The 24,325-nt window shown below is 38.7% G+C and overlaps 1 protein-coding gene across 2 annotated transcripts; it reads left to right on the forward strand.

The window, feature by feature from the left end:
- Positions 1–1,286: 1,286 nt before the first annotated feature.
- Positions 1,287–24,311, forward strand: LOC119650019 (probable DNA mismatch repair protein Msh6). 2 transcript variants are annotated; one of them, XM_038052490.1, is made up of 15 exons: positions 1,287–1,540; positions 1,592–1,734; positions 1,786–2,007; positions 5,476–5,688; positions 5,747–5,944; positions 6,114–6,248; positions 7,478–7,679; positions 11,361–11,905; positions 12,002–12,154; positions 12,211–12,510; positions 14,933–15,331; positions 23,403–23,580; positions 23,645–23,796; positions 23,866–24,021; positions 24,081–24,311. In XM_038052490.1, the coding sequence occupies exons 1-15, from the start codon at positions 1,399–1,401 to the stop codon at positions 24,186–24,188; spliced, it is 3,246 nt and encodes a 1,081-aa protein (XP_037908418.1). In that variant the 5' UTR covers positions 1,287–1,398; the 3' UTR covers positions 24,189–24,311. The 2 variants fall into 2 exon arrangements, with proteins under 2 accessions (XP_037908418.1, XP_037908419.1); XM_038052491.1 differs by having other exon boundaries at positions 1,592–1,725.
- Positions 24,312–24,325: the final 14 nt, after the last annotated feature.

Raw genomic sequence — 24,325 nt, forward strand, 5'->3', positions numbered from 1 at the left:
AAATTGATTTTTTAGTCTTTTTTAAGTAACCTCACAAATGAGCAACTGTTAAGAGGTTTCATATATATACATTTTTAAAAAGTAAGAAAATATATAAGAAGTAGTCCTGCGTTAAATCGATGCTGTTCTCCAGGAAAGCGTCAGTCCTTCCATGTTTTAGAGTTCTCCCCTTTTTCTTTGATGCGATAGGGGGGTAAACGGTTAAGTTGGGGCGGGCTGCGGCAGGGCCACCATGTCATCTGGCCCCCCATAAACAGGAAAGGAAGACGGGGGCCACTCGTCGCGTAGGTGCCACAGTTAGCTCTAGGCTAGTCCCTCGCCGTCCATCCCGCGCGCTTTAGTTTTTTTGTGATTTTTCCCCCTCCTTTATTAGGCCGTCTAGCAGTTTAGCTCCTTTTGTTAAGAAGACTACAAGTCTTTATTAAAGCAGTTTGCCTTGGTTGGGTTATTTTGTTTTTGAATTGAGTCTATGGACGTGAGTAAAATCTTTGTGTCCTGACAGGGAAATAATATTTGTGAACCAAGCCCTCTCCCCCCTCAATCTCACCGAACTGCTAGCATTCTGATTAGCTCCTGCATCTGCCGTCCGGTTCCACATATTATCCCGCGCAGTCGGTTTTCACCACTGGCAAACCTCAAGTTTGGTTGTTTCACAGCCTTGGTGGGTGTAACAGGCTCTTATCGAAAAACGCCTACTCGGAAACAATGACTTCGGCTGTGTGTAAATAAGAAACTTTTTCTGTTTTCCTTATATTCTGTGATTTCCATTTGTATAAATATTTGTTAAATTCGAAATTAGAAAATGGTCTCCCGATATTCCAGTAGATATAATAGATAGTATGATAAGCTATGAAATAGCGTGGACTACTCCAATTCATACTGACTTCATTAAATGGACTGGAATATCACTTCCGCTAGAGAGGAATATAGGAGGCGCCACATTTAATTCAATTCACATCTTGATATTCAAACCATGCGTTTATGACTGTAAATTTAGTCATATACAAAAGTTTAGTGCGAATACATCTAATTCGTTCTTTCTTTTGTCTCCCTCAGAAAGCTGATATTTAGATTCATTTACTTGTCAATTTTTACAGCTTTCTTATTTTCAAAAGCGCCACAATTTGTCCATCCAATCAATAAAATCGGAATGTGAAAATCAGCGGGTAAACTACTAGGTAATTTCCGGTGTTGTATGGCATTGCCAATTTGAAAATTTCAATGTTTGACACTACTGATTGTTTGACACATAGTTAGACCGGCTTACATGTAGTGCGGCTGGATGCCGGTGTCAACTAGCGTTTCGCGCCTGTATACGACGAAAATCGCGCATTTCAGCGTCTAGATCTATGCGAATTTGAGGGTTCATTCGCGGTTGATTTACTATTTGCATTTATCATGTCGAAACGACAAAGTGGAAATACTCTTTTGAACTATTTCTCGAAGACACCCTCTACCCCGAAAAGTGCAAAGGTTGAGAACGGAGATGCGGAAAATCGCAAGGAATCCAAGTGCGACGATGCCGACAAATCGGTTATAAGTAGGTTTACAAACTCACTTTTCAAGAATCGTACTGAATTTAAGTTTGCAGGCAAGCGTAATTTTCCGAAGGATGAGAGTTCAAGCGAAGAGGAGGTTGAGTTGTTTAAATTCAATTTAAAGAAACGTCGCAGGATTCAGAGCAATTCGGATTCGGATTCAGAGAAAGAAAAGAAAGTGCTCAAGGTTGAAAAGGTATGGTGTTTGCTCTTTATCGCCGGAAAGTTATTTCACCAATGTTTCCAGGTCGCGCCTGCAACCCCAAAAACCCCAAAAGCAAAAGTGAAGGACATTTCCGAGACTGAAAAAGAAGCAATCACTGGAGATGATGTGAATTACGCCCACACCAGATTGGAATTCCTAAAACCGGAAAATATTAAAGATGCTAAAGGACGGCGACCCACTGATCCGAACTATGATCGCCGCACACTCTACGTACCCGAAAAATTCCTTTCAACACTATCACCTGTGAGTAGAAATATTTATATTCGAATTTCAGTTAGAATAAGTAACCAATAAGTCTGGAAGAGATGTTAACAGAATGCACATTGATTGAAATTTAAAACTGAATTTTAAGGGAACATATATACATATAATCTACATGCATAAGGAGCAAGAGGCTCTATCAAGAGTAGTTTCAGTTGAAGAAAACCCATAATCCATAGGTTCTTAAATATCGAAAATCTGTTTGGGGATGTTTAAACTTTTTTCTCAGGATACAAATCGCAATAGATGGTAATATCCTTCAAAATGTTCATTCGGATATTCTCACCTCTTTTGCGGTACGAGTCGTTAAGCATTCGCAAGCAATACTGCTTTTCTATATTGAACAATTTTTTTCTAAAGTTTAATTATTGAAATGACGCCAAAAGTTGACGACGGGTCATTTCTTAATTAATTAATTAATTTTTCTGTATTTACATTTAGATATGCAAACCCGTGGTGACTTCAACTTGAAATCCATAACATGGTTACCTTCAGGATTACTACGAGTCTACCTTTCACCTTCATTAACGCCAGGGCAACCGTTGACTAGTCTGGGCCTGAAACAATTCGAAGTTCCATTCTCGACATACGTATTTCCTGCTTTACAGTATCGCCGCGCTGAAAACAGGGCTTACCTCATCATCTTTGATAATAGATTTTCTGGGCAGAGTTTCTTCGCCCATTCTAGGTATAGGGTTGTAAGAAACTCTAGACATCCCGGTTTCGCGTCATCGCACTATCTGGGACAAAATCTGCCACGTCTTTTGTTACTATTATAGATATTGTGCTTATAGACTTTCCAGGCTGGATTAAGTGATTCCACCGGAACCTATATACCGAATTCTCTTATTACAATGTACAGTTTTACTCTGGTTATGCTATCATGGCGGCTTTGAATTCGATGAAGAGATGGTGCAACTGATGGACATATTGCAACAGTTTTTTCCATCAATTGCCGCAGACAGAAAATCTCATCTGTTGCTGATTTGCGTGGAGTTGAATGGGTGGATGATTTTGTGGGCGTAAGAGGCTGTCTGGCATAGCAAGGTAGTAGAGAATATCTTATAGATGGTACTCAGCAATGTGATACCTCTGTAATTGCTATATGCATGATATTTCATTTTCTATGTATGTGACAGATGATGCCTCATTGCCTGAAGCCTGGCTGTTCTAAATCTTGAACATCAATGAACCGCTCGGTATAGTTAGTCGCCTCCATATTTAACCAGTTCGGCTCTAACTGCACTTACTGTGGCTTCCATTTCTACTTTATAGGTGTTACGGAGGACTCTATTGTGGATGGCTTCAGTGTTCACTCTCACCTGACTGTTAGAGGGCGAGATATTGATCCGAGTCTATATTGGCTCTCCTATATGTTCTGACATACATCAAGGCTGAGAAGTGGCGATGATTAGCACGCGATTGATTTGATGGTCCCATCTGGAGAGTTTCTTGCTCTTTTCTGGGCCCCTTTCCGCGTAAACCAGGTATTTCCAACACCCATTTTATGCGACACTGCTAGTTGGATAACCCATAGTCCGTTATTGTTAGTAGTTTTATACAAGCTATAGAAGCCAACGTATCGTCTGAATATGGGCTCTGTTCTTTCTTCTCTGTTAAAATCTCCAAATATAATTTTAATATCATGTCTGGGACAGGCTTCGTGGGTTAATTTCACTGCTTCGTAAAAGGCATCGTTCTCCGACTCTGCAGTCTCCTCTGTAGGGGTGGGAACGTTAATGAGGCTTATATTCCGAAAATTGTCTCGCGAATGTAGAGTGAATAATAGTAGTTGCAGCGCGGGGTCGGCTCGCCGTGATCGGTTTCGCCATTTGGCTCTATCGAATGCCTGATCTGGGTGCAATCTCGAGGCTTTTAAATCTTTATCCAGCGTATCAAGCCACCGTTGTTTCGGCCTGTCTTTTTGTCGTCTACCATCAACTTTGATGTTCAGACCAATCTTGGCAAGTGAATTCTCGTTGGCATGAATTGCGTGACCATACCATCAAAGATGACTCTCTTGCAATTTTTCCACGATCGGCGCAACCCCATAACGATCGCGGATATCCTCATGTCGAATGTGATCAAAACGTGTCAAGCCACTAGTCCAACGCAACATCTTCGTCTCCATTACCGCAAGATGCCGTTCATTGTCTTTTATAGTCGGCCAACACTGAGAACCATAGAGGGCGACAGGACGGACGGCATTTCGGTAAATTTTAGATTTGAGACGTTCGTTGATACGTCGATCACAAAGAACATATGTTGTGGAACGCCACTTCATCCAGGTTGCGTTAATGCGTGAAGCAATTTCATAACGCAGTTCTCCATTGGCTGATAGCGTTGATCCGAGGTATTTAAATCGTTCACTTCTGGGCTGATCACTGCCGCTGACCGTGATTGTGTCTGTTTCATGGGGATCGGTCGTTAAAAGTGCAGTTTTGTTTAGATTCAATATGTGCATGAGGCCATCATTCCATTTTTGGACAAGTTGCTCGAGATCATTTTTGCTATCAAATGCTAGGAAAACATCATCTGCATACACCACTGTGTAGGGCGCTGGACGTTGGACCCGTATGACGGTGTCCATAACAAGAACAAAGAGGAGTGGTGAGAGGGCGCTTCCTTGATGAACACCAACAAAGACACGAAGCGGTTTTGATAATACACCCGCCATACTCCGAACTTTTCGGATTGTGGTAGAGGAATTGAACCCAGCGCACGAGTACTGCTGGCACTAAGTGTTGTCGTAAAGCATACCAGATGATCTCTTTAGATCCAAAAATGCAATGTAAACAGGGTGGTGCTTCTCACGGTGTCTTTCCATGAGTAACCGCACAGCGTGTATTGCGTAAGTAGTTCCGCAGTTTTTGACAAATCCGGCCTGATCTACGGTTATTTGAAAGATTTCGCGAATACGGTTGTCAAAAATGAGTTCAAAACTCTTCATGGTGTGCGTTTTATTGCCTCCTCGACTTCAGTTGCGCTGGCAAGTGGAACAGCTCCAAATGTCGGCAGTGATTGTGGAAGTGGAGGATGAGTAAATTCTTCAGTTGAAATCTGCTCGAAGTATTCTCGCCATTTATTCGTTGTGGTTCGACGGTTGGAAAGCAAAGTCCGTTCTTGTCATTAGCGGAACAGAAATGTTCGATATCCTGTGTACATTCGTTACGGCGTTCATCAAGTCGATACAGTATGTGGAGTTTAGTTCTTCGCTTCATCTGCTCTTCATTGATTTCGGGTGGGTTTTCGGCAGCGTGAATATTCAAAGGTAAACACGCTGTTAGTGATGTTCCAACATTGATTGATATCATAGCACGAGCAATTAAAAAAATCTTCTTTTTTGTATGCGAAAGAATGAGGCCGATATGAATTAATAATTCAAAACTTATATTTTTTGCAAATTGGTCCCAAAAAATTCATTTATTCCAAAGGAGTTTTTATTTCCAGGGTGTTAGACAGTGGTGGGATTTGAAATCACATAATTTCGATTGCGTTCTATTCTTCAAAGTCGGCAAGTTCTACGAATTGTACCATATGGACGCAGACATTGCCGTGAAAGAACTTGAATGCACTTATATGAGAGGGGATTTTGCACATTCCGGATTTCCTGAAATTTCCTATGAAAAGATGGCAACGAAACTTGTGGAACGTGGATATAAGGTACTACTAATAAATAATAACCTATTAAATCGATTTTAACGACTTGATTTTTTTTTAGGTTGCAAGAGTCGAACAAACAGAAACTCCTGATATGATGGCGCAAAGATGTAAAACCCAACGTCAAGTAACTAAATTTGATCGAGTTGTTAAACGGGAAATTTGTCAGATTACGAATCGTGGAACGCAAGTTCCTGGAGTGCAAACATCTTTCGAAGGGGATCATAAACCCAATTATATGCTGGCCATAATTGAAAAGGTAATGACTCATTTTTGCTTTTGAATTAAGGTGACGAATTCAATTTATCCAATTTTATTGATGTATGTTTTTAAGAACTGTTTGAAAGCAGGATATTTTATTACATAAACTTCTAAATTATTACAATTAAGTTTACATATTTATCTTCTTCTAATTTTTCGTCATATAGGTGGAAGAAACCGGTAGGACATACGGAGTTTGTTTCATTGATACAGCCATCGGAGAGTTCACAATGGGCCAGTTTTCAGACGATAAAAATGCCTCTCGGCTTCGCACTCTTATCTCCCATAACTCACCTGCATTGGTACGTCTCTTCCATTTTTATAACACAACTAAAATCGAAACTTGAAGAAACACTAAAAGAAGTAGCCTCTTTCTTTCAAGGCATATAAAATAAAGTGTAAAATAAGAAATTAGAGAAAAATGCCAAAAAAGCTACATTTTATGTTTTGTGCCTATTACTTCTGCTAATCTTATTAGAATATCTCTGGGTATTTTAATCCACTCTTTATGTATGCATCTCCAGAAAGTGTCCAAATTTACCGAGCAGCAAATGGAATTTTAACAACTGAAATAACTCAAAGTAGCTCAATCGGATTTAAATGTGGCGTTTAAGCTGGCCACTCTATTAGTTTAATTTCGATAATAAAAATGTTTTTCCACATCACTCGTGTGCTTGGGATTGCTATCTGGATGAAGGATATTTCAATTTTTGTTTCAATATATTTACAAATAGCTTCCCAATAATCTTGGAAGTAATTTTGAACAGTTGACTAACTTCTTTGGCAGAGAAACACCCCCTTGCAATTAGAGAGCCACCAACATGTTTAACTGTGGTGTAATATTTTAGGGTTTTAGTTTCTGTGGAGGGTCACAACACACGTGTCTTTTTTAATTGAGGGAACACTGTGTTCTTCTTGTTTCAACCTACTGAGCAGTGCGCAATTTAAAATGTTATGTCTCAATTTTGTTTGGGGCGAATCGTCATTTTATATCTGAAATGTAACACAATTAACGCACTGATTATGAAATTATTTTGTCTGACACTGCATACTGGAATCGACTCTATTTTATTTCTCTTCAAGATGACTTTCTCTCTGATATTTAGAACATTCTATAGTTATCATCATTAACATGAAAAACATTCTTAGATTTGAATTTTATTATTATTATTAACGCGATTCACATAATTGTGGAAGATTCTGTTTAACAAAAAGTCTTCAATATAATGTAACAATGCAAGAAAATATACTTTGAATGGAAGTGTATTAACAAAGTTAGGCTTCATAGATTTCAGAAATGTATGTAGAACAACAACCAAAGAAGATGACGCCCATACGTTGATCATAATTTTAGAAACAATACATTATCGGCTGACTAGCTTTCAAACGAATAGTCTTCCCTTGAGCTTAAACTAGAGCCATCATCAATTTCAAGCAAATGTTTTTTAAAAGGCTTCTTGTCACAGCAATAGTCAAATTTAAAATTCAAATTATTTTAAAAGTTTCATATCTGCCTTTTAATCTACACTAGATACTGTATGGAAAGGATAAAATTTCAAATGAAACGCAGCATATTATTAAAACTGTTCTTTGTAATGCTATTAAGGAAATGGTTCCAAATACTCCGTACATTTGGGATGCCGAAAAAGCATTTTCGAACTTAGTAGAAAAGTATTTTGCAAACAACGAAGATGCTAAGCTCCCGGAAACGATAAAAGAAATCAAAGACGAAGGTAAGTGCTCTTGATTAGTATTCGTTGTATACTTTATGTAATTTTTGAATCTCGCTTGAAGTAACAAAATTTGTTACTGTAACAATCCTAAAGCCATATTTGGGACAAAACAACGAAAACGAAGGAGTGCGATGACCCGTCAAAGTGAAAATCTTGGTTTAGTTAGTATTTATCTTCAGTCTAAATCCAGGGCCATTTGACCAAGGTCCATGCCGCGTTGGTGTTGAAGAAATGCACGCAGCTCGGGCATGGCAGGATGGAAATTGTTACCGATAACAAGAAGCATTCCGAATTGTGCTGCAATTTTTTCGGTGATCTCGGGTTTTTGTGTAAATGTCAGTAGACTCTGACTAGCACGGGCAAGTTTTTTGTTGATACGATATATAGGGGATGTTTTTGATCATTTTAAATTCCACTTTTCACTTTGAACAACGAATTTTATAAACTCTTTGAAACAGATTGTGTTTAACAAACCAGGAATGATGAGCATATCTAACCAGCCCATTTATATTGAACTTTTAACTCCATGAAAATCATCTGTTTTCAATCTGCGGTTACCGGCAACATGGAAACATGGTGTCTTATGTTTGTCTTCAGTTCATGGCGCTGGAATGTAGCTGATTATTTCAGCTATGCTGCACGGTACTCATATTAATTACTCCCTTAATCGTTTCTGCCTTGGTTGTAGCTCACTGAATGCCTCCCATATTATTTCTTCCGTAATTCTCCTTGTCCTTGGTGTAGTTGGATTGATGGATAGATGGATGGGGTTCTTTGTATAGGATTGGATTGTTTGCGTGGTTTCTGTAGAGAACAGAGATCGTGTGCTCGTTCATTCATTCTAGTTTCAGTTAGCTGGTTTGATTGTTTTATTCCGTCATCCATCTGTAGTATTAATTTAATAGCCCCCCAATTTCCTCGATATATGGGTTAATTGCTTGAGCTCCCAGTCTCGCGTGGTTCTCATTTTTGCGACAGGCTTTGGCCGCAGAAATGGTGTTAGGGATCCTTTTCTTGCATGCTGCAAACCTTACTCCTCACGTTTACCTTCACTATAAGATCCAAATTTGACATTTGCAGCAGCGTTTCGAGGGGAGGGTTTGTGTGCTCCTTAGGGAACACGAGCCTAACTATGACTAGGTATATTAATGTTTATGACGAAAATTGTTCGCTTTACTGAGTTAATAGCCTACTTAAGATGTTTGTTCCAATTAACCTTCGTATCCAAGATTACTCCCAGATACTTACCTCATTTGTTAGTTGAAGCTATTCACCAAAAAGTGGATGGAAGTTCGAGTAATCTAATTTTCTCTTTTTATTGAACACCATTGGTCCTGTTGTGATTTATCGTGCGATTCTCTCGTTCATATGCTGATGTCGCATACTTTCGGGCACGTTTAGTAACACTAGTAGTTCGTGTATTACACCCGCTGAAAGTGGCAGCATCTCCACGGGTCATTCCCTGCAAATATTTTAGAACTTTACATATAGCACCTCATATATTGTGTTCCCTGGAGGCATTGATCCGAAAGAGGTGTTATAGAAGGCGTTTGCTATATTCGTCGGGACTACTATAGCCTTCTTTTTGTTATTTGTAGCCGTTTCAATATTCGATACCAGCTGGATGGAGTATCATCTCATAAAAATTTTCTGATGAGGAAATAGCGTAGGCTTATTGCTCTATAAGCTTCATCTTGGATTTGATCTCCGTCTTTGCTAGAAAGGCCACTCTAGGAAGAACCGATGATAGTGCGTTCAATGTCAACCCAGTCGTCAATCAATTTTGTTGGAATATTTATTTTCTTTTCTCATGCACGAAAGTGGAAAATTTTAGAAAGGCACGTCCGCCCCAGCTTCTCCGCCCGAATGTAGGAATTAAAGCGAGCACATGTGGGTTTCGCACCTACCAAAAACCACCCCCTGTCTCTCCAGCTCCAGCCCCGCAGAATGATCATTTAGGTATTACTTCGCGGTGTGGATTTGCGATGTGGAACCATCGTGAGGAACGGGATAATATAGTAGTTGGTTTCTCCGTGTTTTCGTTTAAGCGATACCCTAATGTTGAGAATGAGCTTGTGTGCCCGTCGGCCCTTCGAAGACTCGTCCCATCTATGTTGCCAAAGATCATGCAACTCTGATCTTGCTGCATTCCTGCGTTTCTTGTGCACCCTCATACGGCTTGCGTGGTATAGTACACTCATTTCATTCGCCAGAATGTCGACTGGGATCATGCCTGCGACCACCAGTACTGCCTCATCTGATGTGATTCTAAACAAACTCTCAAAGCCATTAGTTGATAAACCGAATTCCCTTACTTCCGTCTTTCAACGCCTCCGCCTACACAGGTGACGCGTACCGCAGAATGGATCGCACCACTCCGACTAAAAGCAATCTTCGACCCACCGACATTCAGCAATATTCTTGCAATTGCCGTGGTGGCACCAGCTGCCGTTTGGCATGAATACTCTAGGTGCTTCCCAAAGCTCAGTTATTATCACCGCCAGGTATATAATAGCCGACTTAGAGACGACTGTATATCCATTGATTTCCACCTTCACGGTGTTTTTTTAGGGTTCGTTATTAAGATCATTGTAGCCTCCTCTGGGGCGGAAGCACAAATATTTTTAGGGATCCTCATCTGTTCCGTACCAGGGAAACCTATGTCAGGATATGGCAATGCCACCACGGCTTAACTACCACCAGAATTCAGTCCGTCTCTTGCCAGACTGCCACTATGCTTATTGCATCTACCGTAGAGTGTTCGTGTTGAAATTCGTACTGGTACAGCGACAGGCTATCCCCGCTTTCGATGTTTGGTAACAATCGGTTAAAGATGACCCTCTACATCATCTTCGCCATTGTATCCAATGGTTTGGGAGGCAACATCAACTTTTGCTTTTTCCACTGGGCCGGGAATATCCCTTCTTTTGGGCACGCTCCGAAGATGTTGGTGAAAATATCGGGCCTCATGGCAATGTAAAGTTTTAATGTGACTATACTATCATAGGCAGTCCTAAAGTCGATATAGACGTAAAGCCTCTTTGATATAAACCAATAATATATATAATTTGTCAAGTAGGATAGGATATTTTGAACGGTACTTAGCATTGATGTCGACTGTGATATCTTATTTTGCATATAAGGCAAATAATGTCATTTGTTCATTGTCCTTCACTTTCAACACTAATGATCAATTGCTTGATAAAGTTTATCACCTTCATATGTTATTAGTTCTGTTGCTCATATACCATCAGAGCCAAGTGACTTGTAGCTTTTCAATTTATGGAATGTTCGAATGGCATTTTCGGTGGTTGGTCTTTAGTTGGCGAGATATTCAACTCAGTAGGGTTGATAGTCGGCCATCCATCAACGTATTTTTTCCATTGCTTCTCTACTTTCATTTAATCGGCAATCAGATTCCTTGGTACAGCTTGTCACTGCATTTATCAATTCCATAGATCAATCAATTTTCTTAGATTCGTTTCTTCTGTCTGTGAGCTCTCCGTTAATCCTGTTTGGTGTCTGCGTTCTTTGAAAATCTTGCATGGCTCAAAAAAGACGAAATTGCTACTGATCACAATGTGCTCAATCTGATGTTTGGTGCCAAAAGTTGTTATATAAAGATAAAGTATAATATAATGTGCTGAATAGTATAATGAATCAAATTTTAAAATATTGCAGATGGATTAAAATCGAAAAAAGTATATGAACTTTGTGTGAATGCATTAGGAGCTTGCATTTGGTACATGCAACAATGCCTAATTGATCAGCGAGTTTTATCAATGGCTTCCTTTAAAATCTACACACCTCCTGATGTCCGCATAACTACTACAGAAGATGACATCAAACCAGTAGTAGATCATAGACGTTATATGGTTTTAGATGCAATTACCTTATCAAATCTGCGTTTGATTGGAGGAGAGCTATCGTTGTTGAATACCTTGGATCAATGTTGCACCAAATTTGGCAAACGATTACTTCACTTTTGGGTATGTTGTCCCAGTTACAGTGTCAATGAAATTAAAAGAAGACAAGAGGCTATTTCTGAATTTATTTCGAAAAATAACAAAGCGGACGAAATTCGCAGTTTTCTCAGCACACTTTCAGATTTTGAAAAACAATTGTCTCAAATCCATGGGTTTGGAGCTCGGCCTAGAAACTCGGATCATCCAGATAGTCGAGCTGTACTTTTTGAGGAGAAAATTTATAACACGAAGAAAATTCAGGTGAGTAACCTTGAAAAGTTTCTGCTTCTATGTCTGAATAATAACTTGTAATAAACGAATAAAATTCCATATTTCTCTTTCTCTCGTTTATTTTAGAACTTCATTGGGTTACTTCGAGGCTTTGAAAGTTTGGTAGATATTCCTGAGAAATTTTCTGAGTTTCAGTCGAGCAAACTCATAAGAAAGCTATCTCAACTTGCACCAGAAGGAGAATACCCCGACTTAAAACCTCTATTGGAGTTCTTCGAAGTGAGTTTTAACAAATGAACTAAGTTCATAAAAATAATGAACGCACTTTATTTTAGAATGCTTTTGATCACAAAGAAGCACTAGAACAGGGTATTATTGCACCTGAAAAAGGAGTGGATGTGGAGTTTGATTCAGTTGAAGAAAAGATTGAAAATCTGAAAACCGAAATGCAAGAGTATCTTTCAGAACAAAAAGCTTACTTTGGATGTGAAGTTAAATATTTTGGGAATGACAAAAAACGTTTTCAACTCGAAATTCCCGAGAATAAGACTAAAAAGGCTACTTCCGAATATTTTTTGGAAGGCCAGAAGAAGGGGACACATCCTGTACGACGTTATAATACAGCAGAAACTAAGGTGTGTATATAGTGTAATGGGAGTGGATTAGAATAATGGAAATATCCTTAATCTACAAACCACACATTAAATGAATATGTTGCAGTTTTTTAATGATCCTAAGTCATAAATTTAAAAAAAATTTGACATTTTCGTTCGAAAAGAACCATTGGCAATTTTAAAGTGTTTCTGGGAATACTGGAATTGAGTATTAAGTCGTATCAAATCAAGAAATTAAAAGTTGATTTTTTTATCAATAGGAAGTTTGTATACATAACCATTTGAGGTCTCCAACGAAAGAGAACCTCATTAAAATTTCATTATGTGCGTGTCACACACAATTTAGACGAATGCGACTGAAACGCAAAATTTATAAAGCACCACCTATACAGTGAATGCAGGTCAGTTTATTATTCTACACTCTTGCGCCATTCGCGATGCATTGATTCATTTGTCCAAGTTTGTAAACCGAGTTGAAGAAACATATTGCTTAGGTCAAATCTCACAAGTTTTCGAAGTCTTATTCAGTTATGTCACATGAGGCTTACATTTCGTCATTAAAGTGTGTTGGATTCAGGATTCTTAAAGAGGAAAACCATTCTAGAGCATTTGAAAAGTTAACTTGTTAACTTGTCACTTTAAAAAAATTGATTTTTTTATTGCATTTTTTAATTGAGAATGCGTCCTTTAAATTTCCAATCGATTCGAATTAATTTGACTGAAATAGGATCATTGAAACAGACGAATCCGTACCGAAAACAACCTCAAGTTGAAATTTCAAACGCGTTTTTCTGCAAATGGCATGTTTGAAATCGGTGACCAAAATTACACGAAAACTACTAAACCGATCTTTTTGAAACTTGACAGGCTTATTCAATACATAAAAATATAGTATTTGACCTTTTTTTCGATAAAAAAAGTGGCCATTTAAAACCAAAAAACAACTGTTTTTAGTGAAAAATCGAACTTTTTTGACTGTCCACCATTTTGTGAAAAAAACATATTTTGAATCCTTCGATCAAATACTAGTTTTCACTGTTATTTAATTAAATTCATTTTTTGGTTCAGATAATCCAGTTCGTCACGATCTTGGTCACCGTAAGACATAAAAATAAAAAAACATTTTTTTTTGGGTGCCGTTTGTAACATAATCTTTCAATAAAAGAAATATTGAAAGTTGTGCAATGTATGCACTTTCTTCTCCTTTTCCTTCAGCCTTTGTCCCGTTCACAAGCCGGGTCGGCTCGCCGTGGTCGATTTTGCCGTTTGGTTCTTCAGTTTCATTAAATTGCTGAGATCTGCCCTGTTTTGCGTGATTCTGTTTGAATGGAAATCTCGAAATTACTAACAGATGTTAAGAATTACAATTTACTTCGCGAATGATATCATGTAAATGGTGATCGTTGCACGATTTGATAGAGGGCACAGCTTATTGTCATTTCGTTGCTCCTGGCGTTACCTACAAAACGTTCGAGGATGCCGTTAGTAGTTTGATGGAAGCTTTATCTCCCTCTGCTCCTCGAAAAATTTCCGCCTAGCTTTCGTATGCCATTGAAAAACTGTGGCCGTAATAGTAAGTTTTTCTAAAATTCGTCTTGGTCAGTATCCTCTTTTTCGAATGGCGCATGACATAACGTCGCCAATGTTAATTTCGAACCATTGCGTTTTCTTGGCAAAAAGGATGATGATTTCATATGCTGATTCAAGGCTTTTGTCACAACCCGAGTTTGGTGAGCGATCACTTAAGATAGAAAAAAAAATAGTTATTGAATCGGGAATTTTTCCTTGTTCTAATATATAGTAATCATTGGTTAACCGGATGAGTTGTTAGTTCAAGATGAGTTTCAACAAACCTTCATGTTTCAGTGTAGAGTACACACTGTCATTCTCTCTCATTCGCTACAGTTTAATTTTCAAATGAGATGAAACAGTTGCATAATTTAAAGAAATATTCAGAACCGATATCTATATTGATAGAACATATTCAACAAATGCAAATGGATGTGACAAGCACGTAAAACTAATAGGTTTGTCAGTTTATAATATATGTAGATTTCTTCCATCGTAGTAACAACTATTTACAAAACCGCACACTCAACCATAATTCAGGGATTAGAATATGTTATTAACATGTAAAAAGTGGTAATCAATTTCGCTCACCAAAAGAAAATAGCGTGAAATGTTCCTTTGAATTCTCAATCTATTTTTAAATGATCTCAAGTAATATTTGGAAGCATTGCTATTAACATCATTTCTTTCACACGAGTGTTAATTGTAAATTCATGTTATGTTTATATTTTGTAATTAGTGTCAACCATAATTGAATGTTCTAATTCATGCCATTTCAAATTCAAATTATTTGTTTTTTTTTTATATACACAAAGTATAGCATATGGTAGTGCAGTGTTATCCTTATTAAATATATATTTCTGTTCCTTCGTAGGATTTCTTAAAACGAATGATGCAATTGGAAGACGAAAGAAATAAAGTATTAAAAGAGATAGCAGGTCGCATTTTTAAGCAGTTCTCTAGTCATTACGCTGTGTGGAAAAAATGCTTAGATTGCATAGCGGAACTAGATGTATTGCTATCTTTGGCAGCATTCACTAAAAACCAACAAGTGGTTTGCGTTCCCGAGGTTTACGATAATTCTGAATCACCATTTATTGAAATTGAAGAAGGATGTCATCCATGCGTGGCTACAGCTGATGACTTCATTCCTAATGACATTACAATTGGTGGGGAGTCAACAGGCTCACTGTTCCTGCTAACTGGTCCGAATATGGGCGGAAAGAGCACCTTGATGCGACAAGTCGGATTGATTTCAGTATTAGCACAAATGGTAAGTGTTTCTTTTTGTTAATTTGCATGTGTTATTCGTCGACATGGAATATTTTAATGTAGTTTTCTGCAACTGAATATCAATAAGGAAATTAATTGACTCTATTAAATAATTCTATAGACACGTTGACCTTTTTAGAATTTGAGAAAACATGATCATGTAGTAGCATAGTGAAAACTGTGGGAAAATAGGCGTATGTAATCCATGTAAGTGGGCTATTTTAGGGTCGACAATAGTCTTTTGGAACTCTCTTTGTGTCCTAGACCACCACGAGTGTACTACAATCCCTGGCCATATTATTAGACTCACTCTGGATTTTATGTAAATTCGTGATATAATACTACCAAAGTTGACTTTCTTCTTCTTTTTCATCAGCCTTTGTCCCGTTCACAAGCGAGGTCGACCCGTCGTTTTGTTTTGCCATTTGGCTCTATCGAATGCCTGATCTGGGTGCAATCCCCATCCAGCGTATCAAACTACCGTTGTTTTGGCCTGCCTTTATCGACTTCGATGTTCAAACCAATCTTGCCAAATGAATTCTCGTTAGCACGAATTGCGTGACCATAGCATTGAAAACGCCTCTCTCGCAATTTTTCCACGATCGGTGCAACCCCATAACGATCACAGATATCCCCATTTCGGATGTGATCTAAATGTGTGACGCCACTAGTCCAACGTAGCATCTTCGTCTCCATTGCCGCAAGACGCCGTTCATTGTCTTTTATGGTCGGCCAACACTCAGAACCATAGAGAGCGACTGGACGGACGACATTGCGGTAAATTTTAGATTTGAGACTTTCGTTGATACGTCGATCACAAAGGACACCAGTTGTGGAACGCCCCTTCATCCAGGTTGCGTTAATGCGTGAAGCAATTTCATAACGCAGTTCTCCATTGGCTGATAGCGTTGATCCGAGGTATTTAAATCGCTCAATTCTGGACAGATCAGTGCCGCTGACAGTGATTGTGCCTGTTTCATGGAGATCGGTTGTCGAAAATTCAGTTTTGTTTAGATTCAATATGAGACCGTGTTGCATGAGGCGATCATTCCATTTTTGGACAAGTTGCTCGAGATCATTTTTGGTATTAGATGCTAGGAAAACATCATCTGCATAAAGCAGTGTGTAGGGCGCTGAACGTTGGATGTCCCGTATGACGGTGTCCATAACAAGAACAAAGAGGAGTGGTGAGAGGGCGCTTCCTTGATGAATACCGACAGAGAGACGGAGCGGTTTTGATACATCCTCCATACTTCGAACTTTACTTTTCGGGTCGTGGTAGAGCAATTGAACTCAGCGCACGAGTTCTTCTGGCACTAAGTGTTGTCGTAAAGCATACGTTTATCACCAAAATGGATCTACAAACATACATACATCAGAACATAGCTTCGCCCAGTTTAGCTACTTTACTTTTATTGCAACTGTTAGCTTGTGCTTTTTGAAGGGTCGCCGAATCGTGAAATCTAAATCCGTTTTTTTTCTTACAGTGCTCTCAGCAACGTTCATATTAGTTCCTTCCGCATGAGATTTTATTTTTTTTACTAGCAAATCTGGTTTCTAAAAAAATTTTTGTAAGACACCTTTCTGCATCTGATGCGAAAACTTCCTTCCCCATTTTCTCTTCCTTTTTATCATCGGTTCTCCTCCTGAATCATTTTTTCAATAATCGGCATATACTACCTTTAGAGGCGGATTCAATATACGTGACAGTTCACGATTACAATACATTTTGGTATTAATAAATTCAATTCATTCAAATTCAAATTTTGTAATTCCACTAGTGTTCGCTTTAAGTGGTCTTTTACAACAATGAGTTACTCGGTGTATTGGAAAACGCGAATGTTATTGCAGTGCATCTACTCCTTGAGATCGTCTTAGACGGTAGTCGTGTTTCTAATCTTTTTTTTACCGGAATAGGAGGTATATCTGGCGTAATTGGTTTTAGTTGGCTTTACTACTTCATGGAGTTATTGGTACTATCATTGAATCGAGGTTTTGCATGAACTTTCCTTCCTACTATTTTTATTTTCTCATCCATCCGTATTCGTATCCAAATAGGAATGGGTAATTGAAATTGTAAATTATGCACTGAATTTTCACATTTTGAGGAGTCAATAAAGAAGAGAAAAATATAAGCAAGGTAATTTATTATCATCGTCGTCTCTTTATCATCGTCTTCTCTTCAACGTCTTTAACGTCGCGTAGAAAAGTAAAGAAATAAACCAAAGAATTCATTTATTTTGAAATTGAATTCGGCTTAATATAAGCATCAACTAGGAATTTTTCAGTGCAAACATACTTTCCGCGTTGAGCCGGTGTAAAGTGACCGTCATTAGTGCTCAGGTACTCCAGTTCTTAGCCAAATTCTCTTTATGATGTATTAGACGTCTAAGTTGCGGTTCGAGGCCAGATAAAAGCAGCAGGATCACTCTCAAGACCATTCAACATCAACAACGATCTACGACAAGGGGATGCCTTATCATCCGTCCTCTTTAACCTGGCCCTCGAGAAAGTGATCCGTGATGCTGAGGTAAATGCAAGAGGTACGATCCTCTTTCAGTCCACCCAACTACTGGCCTATGCTGACGATATCGATATCATTGGAAGAACGAGCCGAGACGTACAAACTGCCTTCATCCAGATCGAGCAGGCGGCGCGAGATCTTGGGCAATGATCAATGAAGGCAAGACAAAGTGTATGGTGGCAACGTCAGCACCGAAAACCAACCAACCAACAACATCAAACCGCACTGGATGGATAAGGATAGGAGAATACAACTTTGAGAACGTTGATAATTTCTCCTATTTAGGGTCGAATCCACGCACGGTTGTTGTCAGCCAACAGAGCCTATTTCAGCTTACAAAAACTGTTCCGCTCGAAACGTCTCATCATAGGGTCAAAGCTCTTATTGTACAAGGCAATGATCTTGCCAGTGCTCATGTATTCCTCGGAGACTTTGATTCTTAGCAAGAAGAATTGCGAACTCTTGGCTGCGTTCGAGAGAAGAATCCTCCGAAGAATTTTTGGCCCCCTACATGAGGATGGACCATTCCGTAGCCTACATAACGACGAAATCTATGAGCGATACCATAACCGTCCGGTTGTGAATAAAATCCGGCTCAATAGGTTATGGTGTGCGGGTCACTTAATCCGTATGGAGGAGGATGATCCCACCCGGAAAGTCTATAAAGGCAATATCTATAGTAGAAAGAGAAAACGAAGCAGAATCTGCCTGAGATGGAGCGATGGCGTAGGTCAGGACGCCAGACAGTTTTTAGAAATATCAAATTGGTGGACTTCGGCGCAAAACCGAGATGTCTGGAGTTCCTTATTAAGGTAGGCTTAGACCGGATACCGGTTGTTGCGCCGTTGATGATGATGATGAAGTTGCCGTTCTACAAAGTGTGGTTAACGCTACCAAGCCCCACTCCCAATGCCATGAAAGTTGTACGAGAGCAGAGGGAAGTACACTTATCTTTAATGGAATCTAATTTTTAGATCGAACCCGTGAAGTTAGCAAAAGATATTAAATTCCTTACCTTAAAGTTGAAAATTTCTTTGCGGTCACCAACGAATAGTTTCCTCAGTGTCCGTTGCGTGACTATACCAAAAGTGGGTCAGTCACGAATCTGGCTCTCTGCGCAACATCGACAGTGTAATCCTGCATTCGGTTGCGTTTACCTGGATTATATGCTCAGATCTCGTTTTCACAATGCAGTGGAGACTGCACCTACCAAGTGTGGATCTTCACCTGCCACTTGTGGAACTTCATCTAGTCAGTTCGACGTCCCGCTTCCCCTTTGTATTCCTATATCTGGGAACAAACTGGTTTTCTAATCCATACTAGTTGGGAATAGTGTAATCTGTTGAAAGTGCCTCAAATTTTGGTAATGAATTTGGTAATGAATAAAATATTATGGCTGCAAAGTTAACGTATCCGACAACCTGACGCTATACGGTACAGTGCATTTGGTTTGAAGGTCGAACGGAAAAATGTGCAAACGTTAGCGGCTTGTGTTAGGTAAGACCGCATGACTCCAGTAGTGCCCACATGTGCGGTTCTTTCAATCCTGTTGAGATTAGTGCTATTATATTATATGCTTTGTCCAGGCTACCGTACACTAGGACCGTAGATGAATATGATACCAACTACGATTCCTTTTGAAAATGTAAATAGGCAGTCCTTAACCTTCAGTTTATTAATAAAAAATAAGGAAAAAAAGATCTATGATGGACTGTTGTCAGCTAGTGGAATGATATCATAGTTTTCCCTTCAACCATCGCAATTTTTTAAGTTTAAAAATTAAATTGTATTTTATAGACTGTCTTTCCAAATGCCTCCAAGCACTCAGTTTACAAGTTATAGGGAAAGTCGTAGCGCTCTTTTGGGCCTGCTCATAGAGTTTTGCCTCTCATACCCCCTTCTGATTCAAAACACTCCAACCATTTTCAATTAGGAGAATAGGGTGGCGAACGAGGACTGGCGATATTTAGACCGAACAAAAATCCCTTGACAAATTTTGGGGTTGGCAACATAAAAATTGTGAAATCTCCAATTGCTCAAATTAGTTGTTCAAATATGAGAGTGTTTAATAGTTACTTAAACGCAGGAAGGGTGGCACTTCTCCCCTGATCTTCGTCGAATGGAAACAAAACAGTCTGCCAATGCTTTCAAAGTGGATTCGTCACTAAACAGGAGCTAAAAAACCAAAATAGCCCTGCTAGTTTTTGTAATAGTAAATACTTTGAAATTTCTTATAATTCAAGTCATACCTTTTCATAGTTTATAGCTTTTAAGTGAAACCAAAAGTGCTTAGGGCATTTAGAGTCGGCATACTCAAAACCAAGTTTCCCGTTGACCACATAGTCCCCGACATATGGAGTAACGTTAATTCGTGCAAAACAGGTACAAATTTCAATTTTTTTTTACCACAGTTAAAATCTATTCATTAAAACCAATGGCACATTAAGGTATGATATTCGAAGAATAGTGTGTAAAATTTTCATTAAGAAGTATTAAAAAATGAGGCAATGGTAATTATTCGGCAGCGTCTCCGAAAAAAGTAGAATGGCTGTGCCCCTATGACTCAATGCTGGATTATCTGAAATAAGAAAATCAAAGTTATATCATTAGATGATCGCTTTCCCTAAGTAATGCTGGGAGAGCTTTTCAATATTTCAACCGTTCACTTTTGGAAACACTTTGAAGTGAAAAACGCGATTTTTGGGAAAGAATCGTCTAATTTATTATTGCAAAACAAAAAATATTAACAAATTTGAAGCAACCCGTGGGATTTGGATCAAATAAAATTTAGTAGATAACAAGTTTAAGTAGATAATTTGATTAAAAGCAAGAATGACAAGGGACAAAGCGATACATTCAAGAAGGAAATGAGTTTCCTTTGGCGGTGTTTGCACGTAATTTTTATGATATGATAAAACGTCATTTCGAATAATTTTTGTATAAATCGACTTTAAACTTTCCGGTGGAATCGGGCGGAACTGAAAATTTACGAACTTTCTTGCGGTAGAGAGTAAGTGGTCCAGTTAATAATGTTTTAACGAATTCAGTCGGAAGTTTGTCGGTTCCATTTATTTTAGGATTTATTCATTGATTCAGTTCGAAGTTTCTGTCAGTAAAGCGGCCATCGGCACAAATAAACAAGTCGGGATACCGGATGCTGGGCGCTTGGGATATAGAGGTTTTGTGTTCATTTTATGTGAGAAACTCTCTATCCGCGATTTTCCATTCCTACATAGCTAAGAATACAAAATATTCGTTTATATTTTGTCAAACTCAAAGATACACATATGGACACACATATCAAACGCATAAATATTCTGTTCATCCTAAATAAATAAACATGGTCTATTACCGCAGGATGATGTATACATATATACCTCCACACATTTCCACATTACTCCGTGCACAAAAGCATACATATCTGTACATAAATGAAAAACCGCTGGTAACAACGTACACACATATCTATTGTATTGGTCACTACCCGCAATTTTTATTAGCACATATATATACATGTTTACCTCGAATAATTAACATTGAAGTACAAATAACTAAAAGAAGCCAAAAAAAGAAAAACTGAAATGTCTCTATGGACCCCGCCGTTCTTATAAGTTCATTTTATATGATAATGACGTCATACACGCCTTATAATACAATAAATTTTCTGAAATGGAAAGGTTGATCTTCTATAACTTTGTATTGTGTTCAAACTTTTCAGAATTATATCCTATATTATCGCCTGCACTTCTGGGATGAACTTAAGGGGATCTTCCGGTAAATTTCTAAAACATGGTAATATGCGATTATTAACTTTATCTGTGCAGATATCGAAACGGGATATTTTGAGGCCTAGATCTCATGCATCACTGGGATTTTTTTTTGGATTTTTCGGTTGGGTAGGTTTTAAGAAGGAGATCTATTTCACTTTTTGGAGCGCACAATTGAGTCCTCACTCCAATATGTTTCACCCAATAATATAACAAATAAGATCAGTTCCAAAATGTACTAATCGAGGCTTTTCATTTGATACCTACTATATTTGGCGAAAAAAAATTACACTCTCCTTTCGTATGTACGGGGAGTCTCCCCTTAATCCCAATGTAAAAGTCTCTGAACCGGCCGTGATGGTGATCGCGGGAGTTATCCCCGTTGCCCTTCTTGCTAGGGAGCGTCAGGCCATATACAAGCGCAAGGGAGGCGGTTGCTCGCGAAGAACGGCAACACACTCTAGACGAGTGGCAGCTCTCTTGGCAAAATGAAACTAGAGGCAGATGGACTGCGCGGCTCATTGGCAACTTGGTGCGTGGCTGAATGGGAAGCATGGTGAGACTGACTATTTCCTTACCCAATTTTTAAGTGGGCATGGAAGTTTTCAGTCTTACCTGCACAAGATTGGAAAGGCGCGTTCTCCGGATTGTGTGTTTTGCAATGGAGTTGTGAACGATGCCCACCACACTTTTTTTTTCTTGTGGAAGGTGGGATGGGGTTCGTCAGCAGCTCTATTTAAACACAGGGGATCTCTCTCCAGACAACATTGTGGAAGAGATGCTGAGGACTGCTGACAGGTGGAACCGTGTTGCCCATTACGTGCGGGCTCTTTTCGTTGCTAAGAAGCTAGAACTCGATCGGTGGAGGAGCCGGATGGCAGGAGGCTCCTTGAACTGACAGTTCCCTTCCTCCTCTCCCCTCCCGTTGCTGAAAGGAATTCCCTGATTTGAAGGCTCCGCAAGGCGGGAGAGTTCGGGGACTAGCCCGAAGTAATATGACAAACGGTTCCAGGCTAGCTCTCTGACGATGGGGAGGTGTTTAGTTGGTAGTCCGACGACGTACCGAATCGGGAGTCCAACACTGTGTGCGTAAATGCATTCACCTACCCTACCCCAAAAAAAAAAATTCCAATGTAAAATGATGCCACTCGCTGCATGTGAAGGGAAGATAGGAACCAAATTTCACAGCTGTTTCCGAGTAGATCGGGTATGACGGACAGACGGACAGAAAAATATTGAATCAATTTTAAAAAGGTTTTATTTCACACAAAGAAAAGTTAATAATTGAAACGAGTACGACATATATGTACATGGCGTTTCAAAACTTCCGGACAAACTGTATGCCAGGCGATTCCTCAAGTTATTATTATTTTAATGTTGTAAAGAAATTAAATTGCCTGCAACATTCTAAACAATATTGTATCATGTTAGTACCAAACTGTTGTCGTGACTGGATGTCGCATATGTCAACCGTGAATGAGTACCTGAGTCAAATCAGTGTAATAATCTCGGGCGAGCGCAATGGTAACCACATTGCCTCCTACAGTGTACGGTAGTGTACTGTTACAATCTTGAATGAAGTGCTCTAACATACTTCAAGGCCCTGATCCAATATGGATTGCTGCGCCAACGATTATTATTACTACCTAACGAAAAATCTAAAAAAGGTGCATGAAAAGACAAATTTAATAATTACTATGGTTACATACATACATATTTGTGAATTTTCTATAGTAAGCAAACATAATAAATGCATTGGTGACTTCTTGTATTTCTTATAGGGTGCCCATGTTCCTGCAAGAAGCTGTAGAATGTCCTTAATTGACCGAATTTTCACTAGATTGGGAGCACAGGATGATATTTTAGCAGGACACAGTACATTTTTGGTTGAACTGAATGAAACATCATCAATCATCAAAGATGCTACTAAAAAAAGTCTAGTTTTGCTGGATGAATTAGGTATTTATCTCTTAACGATATTTGTAATTCTTCATCAGGTCTTATTTGAATCGTCTTTCAACAGGTAGAGGCACAGCCACGTATGATGGAACGGCCATAGCGGTTGCAGTGGCAAACTTTTTGGCTGATTTAGGTTGCCGGTCCATATTTTCTACTCATTATCACAATCTTATACATTACTTCCAAGACGATAAACGTGTGACATTGGGACATATGGTATGCAATTATCTGAAAAAATGTTAAGTTATTTACAAAATAGATGTCAAATATCAAAATATTTTACAGTCATGCATGGTGGAGAATGAGGATGATGAAGATCCCACCCAAGAATCGGTGACATTCCTCTATAAGTTAGCCCCAGGTGCTTGCCCGAAATCGTATGGATTCAATGCTGCCAAATTGGCAGGAATGCCAAACGAAATTACAAAGAGAGCTTCAAACGTAATTCACTTTTCATTCCCAAATAGATTGTTCAAATCAAATTCATTTTGCTATTTCAGATTTCCAAAACATTTATGGAGCACTCAATAAGAAAAAAATTATTTGCGAAAATTCTTTGTAAATCGAGCGTACCTATGATAAGGCAACTGATCAAATCACAATATTGAAGAAAATAAGATTTTTTCGTTTCGTTATTGTTCTGTTAATTACCTATTAAAATTATGAATATTCGAATACACACAATTATTATTGAATTGCAAAAACATTGATATTACTTTTCCAATGGAAAATATCGTTTTTTTAG

This window comes from Hermetia illucens, chromosome 2 (genome assembly GCF_905115235.1).
Source record: "Hermetia illucens chromosome 2, iHerIll2.2.curated.20191125, whole genome shotgun sequence".
Lineage (NCBI taxonomy): Eukaryota > Metazoa > Arthropoda > Insecta > Diptera > Stratiomyidae > Hermetia > Hermetia illucens.

Excerpts from the sequence above, each read along its gene's own strand:
- LOC119650019 (XM_038052490.1), top strand. The coding sequence starts at position 1,399 with ATGTCGAAACGACAAAGTGGAAATACTCTTTTGAACTATTTCTCGAAG. Across the intron at positions 5,945-6,113 it reads TGCTGGCCATAATTGAAAAG|GTGGAAGAAACCGGTAGGAC; the intron begins GTAATGACTCAT and ends TTCGTCATATAG. Across the intron at positions 12,511-14,932 it reads ATAATACAGCAGAAACTAAG|GATTTCTTAAAACGAATGAT; the intron begins GTGTGTATATAG and ends GTTCCTTCGTAG.